This window comes from Dromiciops gliroides, chromosome 1, assembly GCF_019393635.1.
Source record: "Dromiciops gliroides isolate mDroGli1 chromosome 1, mDroGli1.pri, whole genome shotgun sequence".
NCBI classification, from domain to species: Eukaryota; Metazoa; Chordata; class Mammalia; order Microbiotheria; family Microbiotheriidae; genus Dromiciops; species Dromiciops gliroides.
The window spans coordinates 361,175,671-361,200,161 of record NC_057861.1 but is presented as its reverse complement, the minus strand read 5'-3'; the positions used below and the strand labels follow the sequence as shown (position 1 = coordinate 361,200,161).

General features: G+C 37.7%; 1 protein-coding gene across 2 annotated transcripts in view; it reads left to right on the top strand.

Annotated features, from left to right (window-relative positions):
* The window catches only part of RETREG1 (reticulophagy regulator 1), a 166,005-nt gene that overhangs the window by 108,933 nt on the left and 32,581 nt on the right, over window positions 1-24,491 (top strand). Inside the window, exon 1 of one of the 2 annotated variants that reach the window (XM_043982942.1) lies at window positions 1,816-2,382. The exons of the other annotated variant lie outside the window; for it this stretch is intronic. Within the exon in view, the coding sequence (XP_043838877.1) occupies window positions 2,348-2,382 (35 nt within the window). The 5' untranslated portion in view covers window positions 1,816-2,347. Of the gene's footprint in view, window positions 1-1,815; window positions 2,383-24,491 lie in introns of those variants that run through there. 2 annotated transcript variants of the gene reach the window in all.

Sequence of the window (24,491 nt, the reverse complement as noted above, 5' to 3'; positions counted from 1 at the left end):
TATTATACATTTATATAATACCCATAAAATTTCTATAAAGGCCAAGTACCCAGTTGTTGTTATTTAAGACATCACAAAATCTAAAAGTACTCTATAGGGCAGCTAGTTCAACTCATACAAGAGATCATTTGACCATTCCCTGAAGACCTCTAGTGAGAGGGAAACCCATACCCTCCCAAGCCAACCCATTTCACTTTGGGATAGCTCTAATCGTTAGAAAAACATTTTTTGAAAATCTCTGTATAAGTTCTCATTGTTCCTAATTCTGCTGTTGGGGGCTAAAATGAAGAAGCTATTTAATCCCTCTTCTTACTATAAGAGCTCTTTAAATACTTGAAGATAGCTATAATGCCCACTTCCTCTTACTTTTCTTCCTTGCCACTTTTTTAACACCTTAGAAATTACTACCAACATCTCCCTTGAATTTAATTCCTGGGGACAGGAAGTGATTTAAGATTTCAGGGAAAGGTGAATGAGAGCATTTCTGGTTGCATCACGGGATCATAATATACGTGGTTCATGCATCCTACTGGAGCATAGGAATCCCTTCATTGACCATTAAAATGCAGGTACAGGTTCTATTGAGTTCAATAGCATGATAACAGAAAATATTATAAGCTTTAAAGACATACATAATCATTTAATGTATAAAATATTTGAAAATATAATTGGCACAGCTAGAAAGGACTTGATAAATTTGGACCCTAAGTTTAGGGGATAGGACCCAGGAGTAATCGTTTTTCCTTGGAACTTCTTTCAGCACCTGAAACCATCTCATCCTTCTGTCAAGCTAGGGTTCTCCTTCTCCCATTGTTGCTTTCCTTTGGGAGTCTCCATTTTGGGTGCAGGCCCAGACCAGTCATGCTTAATTCCCCACTAGGCTTTATTTCCAGCTCTAAAGATTTTGCCACCACTTATATCCCTCCCCCAGCAGCACCTATTAGTACCAATTTTTCCACATCCCCTCCAGCATTTGTCATTTTCCTTTTCTGTCATGTCAGCCAATCTGATGGGTATGAGGTCATACCTCAGAGTTGTTTTACTTCGCATTTCTCTAATTATTAGTGATTTAGCAGTTCCAAATCTTAGCCTTGATTATGCTATTTTGGTCAGATAGCTTAAATATGATATTTCTAGGCCAGTTAAAAAAATGTGTTTGTATATCTGTCTCATCCTCTCTAACCTATCATTTATCTATGTGTTTATCCTTTTTGGTAAATAAAAGTTGAAACATACAGGTTGAAATTGTTTTGCCCTGCTCTTCAAAATTTTGACAAGCAAGTGTCATGGGAGTGGTGTTGGGGGGTCAGTAATGGATTTCAAAAATATTTCAGACTTACAACTTGGCCCTTTGCTGGTGTCATAGAAGGCTTTACTGGAAACCATTTTGTCTTGATTAACAAACAAAGCATATACTCTTTTTTTTTTTTTCTGCGGGGCAGTGGGGGTTAAGTGACTTGCCCAAGGTCACACAGCTAGTAAGTGTCAAGTGTCTGAGGCCAGATTTGAACTCAGGAACTCCTGAATCCAAGGCCGGTGCTTTATCCACTGCGCCACCTAGCCGCCCCAAAGCATATACTCTTATGTGAATTAGAAAGCTCAGGTGCTGATACTGCTGTGGTAAATTTTTCTTGGAAAAATAACTGACACTGTCCTCTAAAGAAATGCCCGTGTACAGTGATGACATTTCTTGGAGTAAGAGGGGGGAAAAATCAACTCCAGCTACATTTTTGCCAAGTGATCGGTTGTGACATCGAGCAAACATTACTAGGTACTATCACAGTTACAACACCTTTTGCTTCCAAACTCCCTGATTTGACTTGAGGCATACGAGATTGGATAGTCTGTGCTGAAGTTTAAGATCACCTGTGGTGTGTCTGTTCTTAGGGCTCGGTGCCCTGCCACACTTAGGAAAAAAAAAAGAAAGAAAGAAAGAAAGAAGCAAAGAAAAGGAACAGGCCTCTGTGAAGTCATCCAAATAAAGGTTAATAACTGGGTGGTGATGCCTCCTCATAAGACTGAGGAAAAATGCTTGGCAGCTGAGCTGCCCTTGCTCCCCAGCTGCCTGTCATGGTACTTAGAGTAAGAGGTGACAGACCTGTTTATTTATAGTAGGGGCCAATAACAAAGACAGGCCTGGGAGCTTCATTCAGGACCAGCAGGAAGTGTGTAAACACTGACTGGAGGAGCTGGGTGCACTGTTCTCCAAAGGGGGAAGAACTCTGCCCGGGTATTTTTCCTACTGACATATTTAGCTCCAGAGTTGAAAAGAGTCTATCATTTGGAATAATTACCTTGCTACAGAAGTGCAGGAGTTGTATCTCCTTTATTTTTTTAAAGGACTGAAATGCCTGAAAGTGAGGACTTTGGACAAGGAGAAAGGTATGCTTGATAAGTTTTTTGTTTTTGTTTTTTTTGGTGGTGAATCATTTTTAATTTAACACGTAATCAGTAAAAATAGTTATCAAGTTTAGATAAACCTATAAATATGAGGACATTAAAAGAATGATCAGTTAGTTTACTTTTATATAGATTAAAGGCAGAGATTTAGTTTTCTATTCCCAGAAATATACATTAGTATGACTAAGATAGAATGTAAATATTTCTATATATCATGATGAAAAAATGGGCATACTTTACCATCTTAAAAAGAATAAAGTGTTGAAATTGCTGTCCCCCATGTAAAAATTTAAATTTAGTATTTAAGTATTAAATAAGTATTGAAATCTTGTGGTTTCTGAGTTTTAACTTTAAATCATTCCTGTTTGAAATCTAAAATACTTTGCATTATTAGTTATGACTTCCTGTTTATACTTATGGACTTCTTAAAAATGCTAAAATTATTTTATTTCAAATCAAGCTATTTGTTTTTGTATATTAAAAATTTCTTTTCATGACAGTTCATGCTTTTAAAAGATATCATTCTGATAATCATAAGCGTTACATTAATGAACAATATTGAGGTTTTATTGTGCTCCAGTTATAGGAGTGGGTGGAATAAAACCACATGTCAATCATTTGGTGATATTTGCCAGTTTCTTTTTTTGTCTTTTTAAAATTTTGCACTTAAACATATACACACAAAAGAGAGAACCTTTTTTACATACAAAGTAGAAAAGAAAAAAGATGATTGGATAGGAAACCACAAATCTCTAATACATATCTCTTTGTGTCACTTTTTGGGGAGCATATTCTAAATTCAACATACAACTTTCAAAGCTGTCCTTATTTGTGTCTCCTTTGGAACTTAATTCCCCCTCCCCATTTTTTTTTTTTTTAGTGAGGCAATTAGGGTTAAGTGACTTGCCCAAGGTCACACAGCTAGTAAGTGTTAAGTGTCTGAAGGTCGGATTTGAACCCAGGTACTCCTGACTCCAGGGCCGGTGCTCTATCCACTGTGCCACCTAGCTGCCCCTATGTTTTCTTTTAAATGATTCATTTACCACCTTTCTTTTCTTTCCACTTTTTGGGCAACATTATCATCCTACTCTCTTCCCATGTTCAACAATTTCCATTCATATTTAAATTCTCCATTTACATTCTGCGTTAGTGTTTTAAATAAATATGTTAACCAGGTAAATTAAATATCTTTATTACAGTTTTCACCTGAGCAAATGGATTTCAGTATAAAAAAATGAACAGAAACCGCCTTATTTTAAGCAGGAGTGATTCTCAAATCATCTGTTTTTATAAAAGACTTTCTTCCTGTGACCTAAAAAAAGAAATATAATTGTTTGGATTCAGGTTGCTAAATGGAAATGTGACTGCTTGCAAGTTGCTTATCAAATTATCAATTTATATGGTTAAATAACTTTCATTTTCAACTATATAGCTTTCACTTTTTGCTCCCCTCCCTCCCCTCAATATTACACCAGCATGCCAGTATATGCTGAAAGGAAACTTTGGCTAATACTCAGTATATATAAATGAGATACCTTTTCAAATATCTGACAGGGTGGAATTCAATATTAAGAAGTCTATACTTTAGAATTGGATGGCTAGGTGAAGGAATATAAGATGGTAAATGATTCCCTTCTCCTGTTTCTTTTTTCATAATATAATTTCAGAAATTTTTTTATAAAACCTTTTCAGAGAATTGTAAAAGCTGGTTTGACTTTGAGATGACACGTTTGGACCTTTAGTACATTTGATACTGCAGCTTATACAATTAGCCACCATACTAGTGTATTTAAGTAACTATTAGAGGGCATGAGCATACAATTGAAAGAATTTTAGATCCAGGACAGTGTGGGGAGCAGTGTAATAGCTAGTGTTTTCATGAGTCACAACATTGTCATTTTTAAATGAAAGAGTAATTGGTTGTTAATGAGAAGTTATTTTGAAGTAACACATTTTGATTATAATTCAAACATGACCAGAAGGGAAAGATAATATATTTCACTACATAAAGAGAACTCCCTTTGATTCCCATGGGACAGCCTATCTTTTTCATAAATTCCGGTGAGCTAAGTAACGTTGTACCCTTAGGGAAAGAGTTGGTCACATAAAGACCTAAATGAACCTCCTATAATATTTTGTTTCTTGTAGGATCTAGGGCAGAAAAGGCCTCAAATGATAATCTACTTTAGAATCTATCCAAACATTTGCTAGTCTGTGGGATATAATGAATTCAGCATCAGCAAGGTTACCTCGCTATTCCAGGCCTAGAAAATGATGAATGTCTCTCAGGTTCCAAAGTTCCATGATTCTTTTTTTTGTTTGTTTGTTTTGTTTTTTTGTTTTGTGGGGCAATGAGGGTTAAGTGACTTGCCCAGGGTCACACAACTAGTGTCAAGTGTCTGAGGCTGGATTTGAACTCAGGTCCTCCTGAATCCAAGGCCAGTGCTTTATCCACTGCACAACCTAGCTGCCCCTTCTTTAAATTTGCTCCTTCTCACCCTCATTCCTATTCTCTGTAATTGTCTTACCTTCAGAATATTATTAAAATCACTCTGGATAGGCAACAGGAATATTGCCAGTGGATGGTTCTTTCAGAGCTTAGAATTGATATTATATATAGAGTAAATTATATTAATAAATTTGGGAGTAAGTTGGCTGCTGTTTACCCAGCTTCTATGATGGGGATTAAGGGTGGAGATTTCTGTGTATACAGAATTATGGATTTCTGCATATAAAGCTAACACTATTTAAGTTTGGTTGGAATTTTATAATCATTTTGTTTTCCTGTTGCTTTTATGTAACAATTTAAGGTTTGCAAATCACTTTACCTAGCAGTGTTTTTATTTGATCTTCACAAAGGCCTGGTGAATGAATTAGGCTCTAGAGAGGTAGTTTTGCAGGTTGAGGAAAGTACAACCTAGAGGTGAAGTGACTTGCCAATGGTCACATCCCTAGTAAGTTTCAAAGATGGGATTTGAACCCAATTTTTTCGGAACTCTTTCAAGTCTAGCACATATTTCCCTGTACTAAATTGCAGGTAATCTTCATTATGCACTTGGTTCTTGAAGTAGTACTGGGTTATTCAGGGTAATAATTATAGTAGGATTACCGTGAGTCAAAACACATCTAGACTAAAGAGATTAGCTTTACTTGGTGGAAAAAGTGCTGGATTTGAAATTGGGGAACCTGAATTTGAATTTGGGGTTAGCTATTTACTAGAAGGGAATTGTATTAATTTCGATCGTACTATTTGCCACTAAATCTTAAGATACTCTTGGTATATGTAGGTGTGTATAATGTAGATTTTAGACCCCAGCATGAGACTGTCCCTCATCAGTAAAATCAAGAATTAGGTCCCAAAACACTTGACCTTCAATTTTATGTGCTTTTTTATTTAGAAGGACCTAGTGTCATTGATAATAAATTTATTGGGCTCCTTTTGTATGATCCAGTTATTGAAGTACCAAAAGGGTCTCATCTAATGTAGTCTTTTGGATTTTAGGGCAGTGATATATCAGAATTCTGGTTTTACAGGAGAATATAGGGCAGGAAGAGATCCCTACCATTTTTTAAAATTGGGAAACTGAGGCACAAAGAGGTTAAATGACTTGTCCAAGGTCCCATAGTAAGTATCTGTGGCAGGATTAAAACTTGACTCCAAGTCCAGGGCTCTAACCCACTTTACCCCCCTGCCCTTCAGAAAACTACTCCATATATTAGCAAATTAGGGGAAAATAGGAGATAATTGGTAAAGAAGGGAGGGAGTAAACAAAAAGAGAAAGGTACAGTGAAGTAGTAGATAGAGAACTGCTTCAGGAAGCCCCATGTTCAAGCCTCATCTCTGACTGAGGCTGACAAGTCACTTAATGCCCTCTTGTTTCCCTTGCCCTCAAAGTCCCCAGACAACTCTTTAAGTTGACCAGAATCTGCTTATTTTTGTTGGCAGAGTGAATTTGCCCACTGGGTATTCCCTGTATCTGTGGAATTCCAGATTCAGCCCCCTCCCCCAAAAAAGGTGGAAGGGAAAAAGAAAACATATTAAATTAATTTATTTAACTGGGGTGGGAGGTGGGTGGGGAAGAGCTAGGTGGCAAAGTAGAAGGAGCGCCTGCCCTGAGTCAGGAAGACATCTTCCCGAGTTCAAATCTAGCGTCAGACACTTACTGGTTGTGTGACTCTGGGCATGACACTTAACTTTGACTCAGTTCCCTCATCTTTAAAATGAGTTGGAAAAGGAAATGACAAACTACTCAAGTATCTCTCCCAAGAAAACCTTAAATGGGGACACAAAGTGTCAGACATGAGTGAAAACAACCAAACAAATTTAGCTTGGGAATCCCAAATAGATGAATTCATTTCCAAAATTTTGTAAATGTCTTGTTCAGTATATTTGGACCTTAGCATGGATAAATGTTATTAGATTAGATCATCTCTAAAGCCTTTTCTAGCTCTTATGTAAATATTAACTTTATGTTTATAGTTGAAAAGATAATGTGTGAATTTAGAGTTTAAAGAGGAAAATGTTGGTGACTAGAGAAAAGGTATTACATATTGCTGTTTTCTTTGTTAATAGTTATAAATTTAAGATTTGTTTGTGAAAAACAAATACCAGTTTTTTGGAGAGATTTAAAATATAATAATTTTAAAATATAAAAAATCAATTACTATTAACAATAAAAAATAATAATAAAATTATAAACCACAAACTTAAGTTGTAAAGGGAAAAATGTGTATGTGTTTGACAAGTCACTTAACCTTGGCCTGCCTCGGTTTCCTTATCTGTAAAATGGTGATAATATTAGCATCTATCTCCCAGGGTTGTTGTAAAGATCAAATGAAAGAATATTTTAAAAGCACATTGCAAACATCAAAGTGCCATGTAAGTGTTAGCTATTATTAGCAATAATAATAACAATAATTAACTTCTGTGTCTTCACTCGAGATTTGTGTGTGTGTTTATATAAACTCATCAGATTTTTAAGAAAATATTTTTTAAAAAACTGAATGTTTTAGTGATAGAGGGGGAGATTCTACATGTGAGATTTCGCTCAGCCAATGAAAACTCAGGTCTAGAAACTTTCTATATTAAAAACTGATTACTGAATTTCCAAATATCCACTGAAGTTTGTTTAACAACTAGTTAAATTTAAAATAATTCATTTCAATGAATAAAGTAATCATAACTTTTCAGTTATTCTTTCAATGTCCCCATCAGGTTTTCTACCTTGTTCAGTCATTCTCATTCGCTATTTGTTTCTCTTTTGGGATCATAATTAGCACATACTCTGTTGTTCTGGTCCCTGAAATTTTTATTTTGAATTATTTCATTAAAGTCTTTCCATATTTTATTGAGATCTTCATTCTTATAAGTCTTAATAGTATTCTAGCATCATGTTAATGTAATGTGATTTATTCAGTCATTATCCTATGGTTGAATATAAATTTTATTTCCATTTTTTCCCAATTGCATATAATGATATTTTAAAAATATTTGAACAGGAAGCTTTTTTGTTATTTTTTATTATACCTTCAGAATATTACTTATGCTTTTATTGAGTTAACTATTTTTAATTGAGTTGTCAAGTGTGCATTTTCTTAGGCAGTTGGGGTGGCACAGTAGATAGAGTACTGGACATGGAATCAAGAAGATCCAGGCTCAAATCCAGCCTCGGAAACTTAATAGCTGTGTGATTCTGGACAGGTCATTTAACTAGTATTTACCTCAGTTTCTCTATATTTAAAATTGGAATAATAATAACACCTACTTCCTAGAGTTGTTGTGAGCATGAAATGAGATAATATTTATAAAGTGTTTTGTAAATCTTAAAGCACTATATAAATGCCAACTCTTAGCAGCAGCAGAAACAGCAGCAACCTCATGTGTTGCCTCCATAGTTGTATTTATTCATCACTATTTATGGTTCAATAATATTCCATTATAGTGTCATGCCAGTTTCTTCAACCTTTGGGTGGCAACATGACATAGTGGAAAAAGGGTTTGGACTCAGGAGACCTGAGTTCAAATCCTATCACTTTATTGTGTGATCTTGGGCAAATCCCTTCCTCCCTTATTATTCTTAATCTGTAAAATGAAGGGATTGAACTAGATCTCAGCATCATCTGCCTTTTTATTTTCTCATCTACATGTACATTTTATGTATCCACATATATGTGTATATCTATCAATGTATCTCACATTTGACACTTTCCCTACAATAGAATTGAACTGAGTTCCCTTCTGGCTCTGTAACTATGATCCTAATCACTGGATAAACTAAGTTTGTTTTGTTTTTTGTTTTGTTTTGTTTTTTTAGGCAATGGGGGTTAAGTGACTTGCCCACGGTCACACAGCTAGTAAGTGTCAAGTGTCTGAGGCCGGATTTGAACTCAGGTACTCCTGAATCCAGGGCCGGTGCTTTAACCACTGCGCCATCTAGCTGCCCCCTAAGTTTTGTTTTTTTAAACTGTGCCTGACACATAGCACTTAATAAATGCATTATCTTTGGCTCAGTTCAATTTACTTCAATGCTTAAATACTTCAAAAGAGTCATAATGTTGTCGTCTCATCAAAATGGCCACCCCCTTCATCCATGTGATTTGGGAGCAAGCCCTAGACTTCTGCTTTAAGCAGGCCCTTTAAGGGCCTGGCAAGAATGCTGATATCATTCAAGCTGGGGCTGCTGCTTTCCTGATTAGCCCCTGTGAGGGCCTTGTGAGCACAAGCTGCGGCAGGGTAGGGCCACTCTTCATCTGGAGACAGCTCAACTCTGGTGGGACATGGGAAGAAAGATCCTTGTAGCCTGCTGGGGATGAATGCTTTCTGTCCTGCTACTCGGACCACAATCCTCTCAACTCCCCTTGATTACTGCTTGTGTGCATGCCTGTGTGTTTGTACCCTGCTGTGAAGCTGGTCTGCACTGCCCAGTCATTCTCGCCCCTATAAATTTCCTTGCTAATAAGGCTAATAAGTCTTTGTGGTGGTTGGTATTTACAGGTACCTCTCCTTCCTTTCCGAATCCAAACCCACTGGCTAAGTGTAGCCAGACCACCATGCAGATGGCAACCCATCTATACCTTCTGATTCTGTGCTCTTTTTGTCTAGGTTTCTCCTATAGATCCTCTACAGAAGATACAACCAGTATTCTGGAGGCCTTTCTGTAGGGCTTGTCACATATTGAGAGTAGCAGTAGAGCATGGCTGAGCATCTGGCATTCTTACCTCTCATTGCGTGACTGGACCACCTCCTTGTACAAACATACCACAGTGTTCTATTTCTGGTTTAGTTCTTATGCCTTTTTAAAAAAATACCTTTTTGTCTCCTCCTTTGTGGGCTTCATCTTGGTACTGCTAGTGTGTCTGCCTTTGGGAATCCCCTTTCTAATGTTCTATTTCTAATTTTCTTTTGATTTCCAAGGTCTTGGGAATTGTGAGCAGAAGTCGAACAAGTAGACCTCTTAATGAAAGTTCAAGCAGTAAGAGTTGCAGCACAGACTTTAGTGTGTATGCTTCCTGACATTTGTATTAGTTGTTCGGGAAGGGTATTTTGTTTTGTTTTTTGCATATATCCTGTTTCCCAGCCCTTTTTTGAGATAAATGTTCTTGTTCAAGAGCTGAATTCCAGATAGGAAATGTGCTATTCTATTAAAGGGGAAATATTGCTATTTTTAAGGATTTTGGTGTTATGAGTATTTTAGGCTCAGCAGGACCTCTATTTGTAGACTCTTTGTTAGTAATTAGTTTGAGATATTTAAAATAATAACTTCTTTTAGAAAATTCATTAGGACAGAAATTTTATTAGTTTTGATAGGCCTTCAATGAAAAACAATATTACCTTTTAATGAAATTTTTAAGTTAAAGAATTTTTGCTCTGCAGTTTTTAGCTTGCAAATTATAGGTGGTTAGTAGGGTTCAGATTTTTGAAGCTTTTGTTATACTTTTCAATGACATTCTTTCAGGTGAACTAAAATAAAAATGAAGTCAAAGTGTGAACTTTTTGTCTAGAGAAAATGGGTGGTAGATATGTTCTGATATCTACTTGGCTTCTTAAACATGCCATCCACAGTCTTTTAAAATTCTACCCTGTGTCACTAGACAAAGGGAATTATGATATTGGCCAAGAGTCAGTACATTGAGAATTTGCCCAAAAAGAACTTCCTCTTTCAATTTTTTTCTAATCCAAGTGACAAAAAACAGTTTTGAGTAAGTAAAAATAGAAAATAGCTTACCTGGATCTAGGAATAGGATCTCCCCTTCCACACTTTACTAGCTTCTAGTTTGCTTTATAAGTTAAAATGGGCCTTAATCATTAGGAATTTCTGAAAAGGGGAGGGTCATTTCTTTGTTTATAAAATATAATATAATGTTAACCTTTACATTATTACCTAAAACTCATTTGACATCTAACTGTGGAATTGATGAAGGTTAGGAAGAATATTATTTCCCATCACTGAGAACTTTAGTGGTTTTCTTGTGGGTTTCCCCCTCCCCCCCAACCCCCAAGCTACCTCATTCATTTTGCCTGAATCATCTGCCATTTTCTTTCTCCTCCACATATGAACATATGTATATATACACATAAATATCTCACATTTCCATGATGCTTTCCCCCACAAGAGCAATGTGTTGTTGATTGTGTAAGTATTTCCCCAATTTTATAGATGAGGAAACTGGGATTCTGAGTGATTAATAATTATATAGCTCCTATGCATGTGGGCCAGAATTTAAACCTAGCTCTTCAAACCCAGTGCTTTTTCTCCTACCTTTTCTTTTTGCCTCTTAATATTAAAAACTCATTTTACTGGCATCATGGGGAAAGAAAGAGTTCCACATTACTGATTTTCCCAGCAAACAAAAGCTTACTTCTTTAAGCACCCAAATGTTGTCAAATTCATCCATTTTGATACAGGTTTTTTAAGTAGATTGCATACTTTTTCATACAGAGCATACTGAAGAGAATTTCATCTTTTCTTTATTTAATATCATCTTTGTGGATATTAACATATTAACCCTAATAGGTCTTTTTTGTAGTAATTCAAGTAATCAAAGGACTGAAGAAACCAGGAAGGGCATTTTTTTTTTCAGTTCAGACACACCATAAGGAGAATACTTTCCATCTTAGTTTGTTACAATCTGTAGAAGCATCCATTGGTAACGACCCTTTATATTGTAGTAATGCCTTTAGGGGTTGTTGAGATGTCTTTGATCCCATGTTAAATGGCTTTGAACAGCTGATTTTTTTGAGTTCTAGTTTTTTTAAAAAAAGATTTTCTGGTTTATTCCAACACTATTAATATGTCACCTCATAGTTCTAGCTGATATGTTTGTCTCTCTATTAGTTATTTTACATTCTATATTGTTTCTTATAATCTACTATGGGCTGGGACCAGATAACTAAACATTTTAGAATTATATCTAAAATATGAATGAGTAATCACTAAATAAGGGCCCAAGATATTCTCCTGTGACTAAAGTATAGGCTTTGTGATATCATCCATTATGGCTAGATAATATCCATTTTTGCATCCCTGTTCTTTGTTATTTTACTACCAATGATTAAAGTTGAAGGATGTGATCTCTAGGTACATGAGGTGTTAAAGAAGTAAAATCCTTTAGAAGTCTAAATCCAGCTCACTTTTCATTATTTTACATTACTAAACAAAAATAAAACTACAGATTTTGGTGTTTTCCTCTTTGAGGAAAACTCTTTGGTGTACAGAGAGGGAAACAACCTCCGTATAACTTTTTTGTTTTGTTTTTGTTTTTTTGTGAGGCAATTGGAGTTAAGTGACTTGCCCAGGGTCACACAGCTAGTAAATGTTAAGTGTCTGAATCTGGATTTGAATTCAGGTCCTCCTGATTCCAGGGCTGGTGCTCTGTCCACTGCGCCACCTAGCTGCCCCCCTATAACTTTGGTAAATGATGATTATGGCACTTCTGATAAATCTAGCAATAGATATATTAGCCTATCAGGCAGGATTTTGCCTGCTTTGAGTGAAGCAATATAGTAAATCATGTATGTTCCCATGACATGCCAATAAACTTGGCTGAGAAACATTAGAGTCTTCTCCCCCTCTTTCATCCCTCAAGTGCCTTGATGACCATGTCAGGGATTTTGCAAAGTTGATTCATGATTCAGGTATGGGGTTAGACTAGTTGGCTTTAGCTTTGTGACTCTGATGTTGTTACCTCAGTCTCCTCTGGGATCCAGTGACACTGGACTCCATGGGTTTCCTCAAAGTAGATACCCCATCTCCAGCTTTGGGCATTTTCACCTACTTTCCCATGCAGGGAACTCTCTCCCTCCTCTCTGCCTTCTGACTTCCCTGATTTCCTTCAGGTCCCAGATGAAATTTCACCTTCTAAAAGAAGCCTTGTCCATCCCCCTTATTGCTAGTACTTTCCTTCTATTATCTCCAGTCTCTCCAGTTTGCACATAGTTGTTTACATGCTGTCTTTTCATTAGACTGTGAGCTCCCTGAGAGCAGGGACTATCTCTTGACTTTTTTTTGTATTCCCAGTACTTAGCACAGCCTTGACACTTAGTAGATACTTAATAAATGCTTGTTGAGTGACCACTTCTCATTACTTTCATTTACTAAAATTCAACCAATATAAGAGGGTAGAGAAACTTTTGTTCTAAACAGTTGTGGATTAATAGAAAATATCAAGGGCAACAGGTAAATTATTAAAAAATGAAAGCAAAACAAAAACAAAAGGGTGCCAGCTAGGTGGCACAGTGGATCGAGTACCGGCCCTGAACTCAGGAGGACCTGAGTTCAAATACAGCCTCAGACCCTTGACACTTACTAGCTGTGTGACCCTGGGCAAGTCACTTAACCCCCATTGCCTCACCAAAAAAATAAAAATTAGTAACAAGGTATTTTAAACTCTTCAGTAAACAGTATTAATGAATCTTGAGTTTCATATTATGATTAGTTAGGAAAGAATACTTTTTTGGGAAAGGTTAAGGTGTCATTACATAGTGCAACTAGGTCACAGTTTATAATTGAAACTCCTTCCTTCCCCTCCCTCCCTTGCTCCTTCCCTCTCTCCTCCCTCCCTCCTCTCCTTTCTTCTCTCCCTTCCTCTCTCCCTCCTTCCCTCTTTCCTTCCTTCTTTCCCTTCTACCTTCATTTTGTGTGTGGGGGGGTAAGAATGGGGGGTGCGGTGGGGTTAAGTCCTAGTAGGAATAGTGTAGAATGAGGACTAGAAGAAACTTGTGAAGGAGGCAACCTTCAAGAATAAATGGACAAAAGTTGTCTGCTGCTTTTAGAAAAATCTGAAAATGATAGACAATGTAGTCAACTTCTAGGGGGAAAGGAGATGTAAAGAAAGAAGGATTGTTCTGTAGGTCATAGTGTTAGAGCAGCGTCACCCTATGCTGCAACTGCTATGGGATGGATGGATCAAATTAAGCAGGAAGGGGAGGTTCCCTACTGACATGCACATGCCCACCCACTCTTCCTCCCTCATGCCTCTGCCATGTTTACTCTAACCTACACCCTCTTGGCCCAAAGTTAACAGGGGTGTGAAAACCAAAGGTGCAGGTCTAGTATGGTGAGTAGGCTCCAAACCATGCTAGGATTGGTGAAAGAGCTGGAGATGTTTCACCTGAAGGAAAACCGAGCTCTGTCTTAAAACATTTTAAGGGCTGTCATGTTGTGCAGGATTAGCATTCTTGGTCCAAGTAAGCAGAACTAAGTTCGGTAAGTAGAAGATAAAAAGTGCTCAGGATAAGGAAGAATTGACTAATAATTTGAACTATCTAATAATGGAATGAACTTTTCTATAATGTCGTGAGTTCCCTGATGCTCAAAGTATTTGAAGCTGAGCTTGATGGATCATTTCTTGAGTGCTAGAAAGGGGGTTTCATGCTTCATTTGAGAGGTTGAACTGTATAACCTTCAAGATCCAAGGTCTCTCCAAGTCTAGGATTCTATGATTCTAGCTAGGGATGTTGCAATACATCAGAGACACTGTTTTTGTGACTAGGCCAATGAGATAATGGATAAAACACTTTGAAAATAAGTGCTTTATAAATGTAGGATGGTGGTAGTATTATTAGTAGCATAATACATTGGCATTTTGGCATTTTTCTTAGCAAATAAAAATATAAGGTATAGACTATCCCACTCTTATTTTAGCCCATTCTTGACACTAGCAGCTAGGCAGCTAGGTGCAGAGTGGCTATAGCATCAGGCCTGAAATTAGGAAGACCTGAGTTCAAATCCAGTTTCAGACACTAGCTGTGTGACCGTGGGCAAATCATTTAACCTCTGTTTGCCCTAGTTTCCTCGACTGTCAGGTGGGGATAATAATAACATTTCCCTTGCTGGGTTGCTGTGTGGATCAATGAGATATTTGTAAATCAGTTAGCACAGCTATTTAAATGTTAGCTGTTGTTGTTGTTAACCCCACATGGCCAGGTGGACTTTCAGAGTTTATATAATAAACCTCTAGGTGTGAAGTACAATGGAAACCACTGTTTACAAAGCAGGTTCATTACTCAGATGAGACTTCTGATTGTGTCTAGGGCCAGGCCATATCTGTTGCTTCTCCATGTCTTCATGAGCAGAGGTACTGCGTGTGGAGTCAGCCTGGTCATCACATGTGGCACATGTGTGATCTTTACCCTCTTTGTACTGGAATGGAAGGAGAGACAGTGAACAGATCTAGGGAAAGAGTAGAGCTGAAGGAATGGTTGACCAACACCTGTAGGTTCTTTTGGTATGAAGGTTTTCTTTTGTTCCTTGATCAGTGGTATATGACTAGGGGAGAATGCCAGTGTGTTCATAGACATTGCCTAACTGAGATTTATCAGTTCGGTGTGTCCTTGATAGAGATACTCCTCAAGGGCAAGGATGGGACTTCTCATCTCCTCTCTAGGACACCAACACATAAGTACTTAATGAATGTTACATAATTATCATCACGATTAAGCTTCAGTCCTAGGCATGTAAACAAAAACAGAGGCAGCTGAGTGTAAGTGATACCCTCTGGCTTAATAGCTGACATTTCATGGTGGTATTTTGGTTGTGCATCAACAAATATGTTATTTAAAAAGGGAAAACCTAAATGTGTGTATAATGTAATGGAAAGTCATAAAATTACACCCACCCTCACTAAAGTCATTTCCACTTTTGAGGTGTGGGGACAAGAAAATATTCTCAAATGTTTTTCTTCACCTTACAGAGTATGAAGTATATAAAATCCTCAATAGTGTGATATAGAAATGTTTTTATAAGAAAAATAAATAAATATATCATGAATTAAAATTAAACATGAATAATAATTGATAACTTTTCCAGCAAATTGATATAAAACCAATGGCTTTATACTTTAAGCATCTCTTGAAAGCATACTTCCGCTGAGGAAAGTTTGAGTGACAGAATGTACCATGGACGGAATTAACAAATAAACAAGTAAGCCATAGACCTAGACTGGCTCTGCATGCCAGAAATAAGATGAGACAGTGGCTAATTAATCAAGATACACCGGATATTGGCATTGGTCATTGTTACGTCAGAGGACAAGTTAAATGAGGCAGCCATTGCTTGATACAGAAAAAAATTCAGAGCTTGAGAGGTTACAATAAGGGTTTATTTTTAAAATCTTCTGGAAAAAAAAAGAACCAAGCAAGTTAAAAATATTGGTGGAATGACTGATTTTAGTTTGAATTCCTAGCATTTTTTTGCATTGGTCCAAAGATCATGACAGGTCTATAGAGCAACTGCCTGATAGTGAACAGTCAACATATATGCTAAGCCCTGGGGATACAAAGAAAGTCAATAAAAACATTTCCTGAGCTTAAGGAACTCACAGTCTGATGGGGGAGACAGCTCACAAACAGCTATGTTCAAATGATATATACGGGTACAAGTGGAGATAATCTCAGAGGGGAGGTATGAACATGAAGGGGGGTCGGGAAAGGCTTTTGCAAAGGTAGGATTTTAGCTGAGAGTTGAAGGAAGCCAGGAGGAGGAGAGGAGGAAGGAGAGCATTTCAGGCATTCAGTGGGGGAGCCACTGAAAATGCATGACATAGGGAGGCAGAGTGTCTTGTGTGAGGAACAGTTAGGAGGCCAGTGTCACTGGATTGTATAGAGTAAGGAGGCTGGAAAGATTGGACAGGACCAGTTTGTGAAGGGATTCAAAAGTCAAACAGGATTTTATATTTGATTCTAAAGGTAGTCAAATGATAAAATTTATGTAAAGTGCTTTGTAAATCTTAAAGGGTTATGCAAATGCTAGTTATTCTTATTATTGTTATGATTACTATATTTATTATGCCACTGGAGTTTATTGGGTGGGGATGGTGGTGATATAGTCAGAACTGTACTTTAAGATAGTCATTTTTGATAGCTGGGTGGAAAATGGACCTGAGTAGGGAGAGACTAGAGGCAGACCAGAAGGTTGTTTCAGTAGTCTTAGAATGAAGTGATGAGGGCCATACCATGGTGGTAACATATACAAGAGATGTTATGAAAGTAGAATCAACAGGTCTTGGGAACAGATTGGATTGGCAGGGGGAGAGAGTAAAGAATTAAGGACGACACCTGAGCCTGCATGAATGGGAGCATGGTAATGTCCTTTAACAGTAATAAGTCAAGAAGAAGGGAGGGCTTGGAGGTAAAGGTGAGTTGAGCTTTAGATGGATCAAGTTTTAGATTTCTTTGTACACAAAATTTAAGATATGCAATAGGCAGTTAGAGATGTGAGACTATGAGTCAGGAGAAGAGATTAGGACTTGATAAATAGATCTGATAATTACCAGCGTAGAGATGACAATCAAATCCATGGATCCTGATGAGAACGCCAAGGAAAACTGTAAAGAGGAAGAATCAAATAAGGCCCAAGGCAGAGCACCAAGGGGCACCCACAGCTGGCATGACCTGGATTAAGATCCAGCAAAGGATACTAAGAACGACAAGTCAGACTGGAAGAAGGAGAACCTGGAGAGAGCAGCATTGCAATAAATTAGAGAGTGCCAAGGAGAAGAGGTTGATTGACAGTGTCAGAAGCTGTAGTGTCCAAATCCTCTGGGATCACTTGAGGAACCTTGTCACTCTGGTTCTGTCAAGGGCACACCTGGCAGGTGGCAACACCAACAATCCATCAGCCAGCATTTATTAAGTGCCTACTATGTGCCAGAGGGTGGGAATACAAATACAGTAAATGAAACAATCCCTCCTCTCAAGGAACTTACAGTCTTCTAAGGGAGACAACAAGACTTATATAAGAGTTGCAGAATAAATATAAAGGGAACAAATATTAAATAGCTAAATATAAGTTTATTTTAGAGGGAGAACACTAGCAGTTGAGGTGATCAGCAAAGAGTTGGTACAACTTAGGAGAAATTGAAGAAATCCAGTCAGGATCACTTTTGTTGTTAAAAGTAGTATTAGGATTGATATTTCATTTGGTTCTTAGAGCCATTAAGGCAGTTATGTAGCATTTTCAGAATTGCAAATGGCTATACATGCCTTTTTAACATGGTGCATGCTCAACCCTTATTTCTTCTTAGAGGATTCTCCCTCTATTTATCATCCTTACCTGCCTCTCTTAAAATGTCTAGTCATTTTTATTCATGTATCTATCTACTAGGAGTCCAGCAGAGAACAAGTTAGTATAGAACATAAGAGACGGCAAAGCCCAGATTCAATGAATGGCAACTTCAGTATTCTAACAGAAACATTGGATTGTCATGTTTAATCCCTTAATGCTATCTGCTCTCCTTATTTTGGTTATTAATATTTGTCAGTTTCAGCTTGCCATGTGATTGCATAGCTTTATTCTCAAAGACTCACATAAACCAAGAGAGAACAATGGGAGATAGTTAATAATGGTGATGATGATGATAAACATTAGCCTGAGCTACATGCCTCAGATGACTGTTGGCTCACTGCACCCAAGTGAAGGACTTGGAATCTCAGACTGTAAGGTTGAAGCCATCTAGTCCAATCCATACCTGAACAAGGCTCCTCATTATAACATAACTAACAAGTGGTCATCCAGCTTTTGCTTGATAACTTCAGGATGGGAGGGGGTGGAGAAGCAGGGAGTGGGAAACGCCTATTACTCTGAGGGCGACTTATTCCATTTGGGGGTATCTTTAATTGTTAGGAAGACATTTTTGCCTAAACACCCAGCCCGAGTCTCTGCATATCTTCAGTTCTGCATCATCTTTTGCTTGTTGGACATTTTAGGCTGGATCTCCTGGAGATATCTCAAATTCAAAGTGTCCAAATCTGAACTTATCTTTTCCCTCAAACCTTCCCATCTTTCAAACTCCCTGTGTCTCTCTAAGGTTCCCCAGGTTCAAAATATTAGCATTACCTTGTCCTTCCCACTCTACCCTTACTGCATACTATTCATTTAATTGCCAGATCTTATTATTTCTAACCCTACAGCATCCCTCATATTTAAAAAAAATTTAATTTAATTTTTTTTGTGGGGCACTGGGGGTTAAGTGACTTGCCCAAGGTCACACAGCTAGTAAGTGTCAAGTGTCTGAGGCCAAATTTGAACTCAGGTACTCCTGAATCCACTGTGCCACCTAGCTGACCCATCACTCACATTTTTTGAACCCTTCTCTCCACTCACATAGTTAGCACCTTAGTCTGTCATCACCTCTTGCTTAAATTCTTGCAGTAATCCTCATTGGTCTTCCTGGAAGCATTTTACACATTAACTGCTGCCAAACTAATTTTCCTTAAGTCAATTGGGGAATGGCTGAACAAGTTGTGGTATATGGTTGTGATGGAATACTACTGTACTATAAGAAATGATGAGCTTATTGATTTTAGAAAAACATGAAATCACTTGCACAAAATAATGAAGAATGGAGTAGAACCAAGAGAACACTGTATGCAGTAACAGCAATGTTGTTTTAAGAACAACTTTGAGTAAGTCATTGTCTATTATAAATAAGGCCATATGAAGAAAGATGCTATTTGCATCCAGAGAATTGAAAATTAGAAGTATGTATATAATCATTTTACCCACATATATACATATACACACACATATGTGTCTAATGGTAGCCATCTCTAGGGCAGGGGGAGGGGAAGGGAAGGAAAATAGAAATTTACATGATAATTTTGTTGTATATTTGAAAGGAATAGCAAGTTGTGCTTAGTAGATTTGCATTTTCATGTACAATCATATTTTTATTGGACTATGTTAATGAAATGCTTGTTTTATCCATAAACTAAAGCTAAAATTAAAATAAAAGGTAGTTCTGACCAAACAACTCCCCAAAGCCATCATCTTCAGTGGCTTCCTGTTGCCTCTGGGATAAGATATAGATTCCTGTTTAGCTTTAGAAAGCTCTTTATGACCTGACCTCAACTGATCTCTTTAGCAGCAGATGTACTTAAAGAGGCCTTCTTTCTGTCCCCACTCCTGGCACTCCATCTCCCATCTTCCATGTCTTTAAAAAAAATTTTTTTTTTGTGGGGCAGTGGGGGTTAAGTGACTTGCCCAGGGTCACACAGCTAGTAAGTGTCAAGTGTCTGAAGCCGCATTTGAACTCAGGTCCTCCTGACTCCGGGGCCAGTGCTTTATCCACTGGGCCACCTAGCTGCCCCCTTACTGTCAGCTCCATATGCCTGAGATGTGCTTCTCCTTCCTTTCCTCTGCTTTACAGAGAGCCCTACTCTTCCTGTAAGGTGTACCTTGAGCACAATATTCTGAATGTGATCTTTCCTGACCTCACTAATTGCTAGTGCCCTCCCTCCCATGCTACCTTGTATTTAACTATGTTGTATCTATTCACTGTGTGACCCTGAGCAGTTACTCAAGTTCTGTTTGCCTCGGTTCCCTCAACTGTAAAAAAAAAAAAAAAAAAAGATAATAATAGTACTTCTATTGTAGGGCTGTTGTGAGGGTCCAATGAGATAATATTTGTAAAACACTTAGCACACTTCCTTGTGTGTAATAAGTACCATGTTAATGCTTATTCCCTTCCTCCTCAGTGTATATGTATATACCTGCCTCACAGCACACACGTCTCCTCCTTTAGAAGGTAAACTCCTTTTGGGAGGGATCATTTAATTCTTGGCTCTTGTTCTTGGGCTAGCACAATTCTTGGCACATCATAGATATGTTTACACATTGATTCATTCAATATGCCTCTTTGCAACTTCTGCCTATTGATGCTAATAATGAAGCACAGAACATGCCTAATTCCAGTACCTCATGTAGGAGAGCCCATCAAATACTTGAAGACAGTTCCCATATTCCAGGCTAAAAAATCCCCCTTTCTTCTCAAGTTCCTTTTCTGGTTACCCTCCTCTGGATACTTTCCAATTTGTTAATAATATCTTTACTAAAATGAGTTCCAGAAATGAATACAATACTCCAAATATGGCCTGAGCAGGGCACAGGATACCAAATGTTTTCTACTTCTGGACAGGATAGCTCTCTTAATGCATGCTGAGATTGCATTTGGGCATTTTTTTCCATAACCCATTGTTGACATATATCATTGACTTTATACTTAAAACCCCCAGATATTTTTCAACTAAAACTTGTGTCTGTTCATACCTTCTCTACCATATAGTGTAAGTTTTTTTAACTCAAGTACAAGACTTTAATATTTATCCTTATTCAATTTTATCTTATTAGATTTGTTCTATTTTTTCAAGAACTTTTATTGATTTTAACTCATCCAGTTATCCCTTCTAGTTTTGAATAAGCAGCCATCTTTGCCTCTTATGTCATTCTATTTGTTTTCCTATTTACCAAAGCACACCATTACTCTTTTATTGCCAAATACGTATGACCTCTATGAAGTTCCCCTTCTTCCATTGGCAAATTCCTCCTGGAGTCTCCATTGTTAAGGGGTCTAGGTCAGCTTCATTCCTCTCCCAGCCATGTTCCTGACTTTTTGGACTTAAAAATCATGCCTCCACTGCTGTCTCAACAAGGAGAATTTGCATTTTTAAAAAATCAAGGGGACAGCAGAATCACATTTTTCTTTCTAGTGGGGTGCCACCAGGGAATAACAAATCAATTTCCCTGAATTTGTAGTGAGAAGTAGGAGGTTTGATTATAAATGAACTTCGATGAGACTTGATACTTCAGCTTCTAATTTGTGGCAGACATTCAATAACATAGGCCAATCCTTTCACAAGAAAGGGCCATTTAAAATGAAAAGGCATACATACATATGTAAAACAACACTTTAAAAAGGGGTTTTATCTGACTTAAAGGCTCTGTGGCAATATGAGCTAGTAGAGAGGGTTAATAATGTATGTTCGAAGTCACTTCTTGCTGGAGTAGTAATGGCCTAATTGGTTCCAAGTTCAGAATATATTTCAAGGGCAGTGATTGAGTGAACTATATTTTGCCTTTATTTCTGCCCAGACACATGGTGTTCCATTAAATGACGTTCATTGAAAATAGAACAGTGTCTCATCTTCTGTTGACCAAGTTGCACCACAGGCTTCATTAGCTGGTTTTTTGTCCTGTTTGCTTCACCTGTGACTCATTGCCTTTTACTCTGGGCCAGGTCTAACTCAGTACAGTTTAGTAATTCAGGCTCAGAGTTAAAATGCAGCAAGACATGGTGCACCACAAAATGCACAAGAAAACAAAAAATACAAATCCAACCACCTTTATTTGTGATAAGATTAAAACAGATATAATTCCTTATTAAATTAAACCATTACTCCCCTGCCTGTATTTTCACACTACATTATGCAACACTTAGGAAGGTATAGTCACAGGATATTTGGAATTCTCCTAAATCCTTCAGAGCACTGACCCCATATAGGCTATCTCCCTTTTTAGACCTTTGGATCAACAAGTCTTTTTTTGGGGGGGGCGGTTTGGAGGGGCAATGAGGGTTAAAGTGACTTGCCCAGGGTCACACAGCTAGTAACTGTCAAGGGTCTGAGGCTGGATTTGAACTCAGGTACTCCTGAATCCAAGGCCAATGCTTTATCCACTGCACCACCTAGCTGCCCCCTGGATCAACAAGTCTTGAGGAAGCCCCCTTGCTTCCTTCAAGAAAAACCATCCCAGCTTATGTAAAAGAGATATTGTGCCCACCATACCTATCATAACTCTTAGGAAGTTTATGAGCCCCAGTAACCTAGTGTTTTTAATACAACTTAATTGACGCACTTAGGTAGGTGAAACTGGGGAGGGAGAAAGGGAAAGAGTAACTAACCATTTACATAGTACTTAATACTTGACACATTGTGCAAAGCTCTTTTTCCCATATAATATCTTGTTTGATCCTCAGAACAGCCCTAAGAGGTACTTTCTATTGCTCAATAGTAATTAAGAAATTGAGGCAAACGGAGTGATTTGCCATGGGTTACATAACTAAGAAGTGTCTGAGGCTGCATTTGAACTTAGGTCTTCCTGATTCTAGGCCAAGGGCACAATGCTGCCTCACATATCACTTGGATATGCAAGAGCATAATTCTCTAGTATTTAACAATAGAGCTATCTGTTATTAAATTCCTATGTAAACAGAAGTGGTTAAAGTTGATGGTTATTAGAGTTTTCAGTAAAGAGTGAATCAAGATTATTTCATATATCCAGATCGTATTTTATACAGCAAACTCTGTGGGGTTTACTTGGAAACCTGCAAGGGTTGGGATTTTTTGCCCTCTGGGAATATCTTTTAGCTCTACAAACTAAGATTGATACTTATTAAGAGAACGGATAAGTTTATTTAGATATTTTGTACATGGTAAGAGAAAACTGATTATGGTCCTCAGCTAGGATGAAAGGAGAAAAACTCTGTAGAACTAAGTGACAGAGAAACTTAAGCCTTAATGACTACAAAATTACAAAAGAAATCTGGCTAGAAACCATCAGTAAAAGGTAGGGTGATATTTAAGCAGAGACAAAGGCATAACCACAAATGTCTTCCAAAAAATAATGAACCAGTAATAGGTTATAAATGCCTGGTTTGTGGCAAGTAGTAATAAGGACCAACACAGTCAACTCCAGATACAGTGAATGGATATTTATGGAATACTATTGTAGGAAGCATCAGAATACTAGTAGTAAGAATATGTACCTAAGGGGCAGCTAGGTGGTGCAGTGGATAGAGCACCGGCCCTGGAATCAGGAGTACCCGAGTTCAAATCCGGCCTCAGACACTTAACACTTACTAGCTGTGTGACCCTGGGCAAGTCACTTAACCCCAATTGCCTCACTTAAAAAAAAATTCTAAAAAAAAAAAAGAATATGTACCTAAATGGTATGACAAGCAAGTTAATTAACCGAAATAACTTTACTGCCTGGTTCTTTTCATTTTTAATTGCCTATACTGGAAGTGGTAGAGGAAATGGGTATCTGGTGATGGCTGAGACTCTGTCACCAAGAACAAGGCAGTGAAAATGAATGGGACCCTTTGTCATGGTCCATCTGTTCCTGATAGGTATGGAAACATAGCTGTATTATTTAATTGACACAAAAATAAAATATCACTACTGTAGATTATCACACAGTCTTGTAGACTCGAGTGGCTATGAATTGAAAACAACTTAACTATAGATAGAATAATATTCATGTCATAGTCTATTGTAGTACTCATACAAGCATGTTTGGGCAGCTAGGTGGCATGGTAGATGGAGTACTGGACTTGGAATGAAGAAGAACTGAGTTTAAATCCTGCCCCAGGCACTGTGTGACTCTGAGCAAGTCATTTCATCTTTTCCAGCCTTGATTTCTTCATCTGTAAAATGGGGACAGGAGCACTTACCTCATAGTGTTCTTGTGAAAATCAAATGAGGGAAAACACGTAAAGGGCTTTGCAAATCTTAAAGTGATATAAAAATGCCAGGAATTGTCATCATCGTCATCATGGGCATTATTGTTGATACTACTTCCAGGGTGTGTGGGTGTGGAGGATCACTAGTACCTCTGGCGTGAGGGTATGCTGAGTTCTTTTCAGGGCTACTCAACCATGTAAGGTATCCACCTGGCACTCAACTCTTACCTGTGGCTCACTCAAATCCAATTCATGGGCAAGTGAAGACATCACTCCATGATGTCATTGCTCCCTTTTGAAGATAAAAAACAAACAACAAAACTGATGCTTTCAGAGTCCAGGTTTTCAGTAGGTAG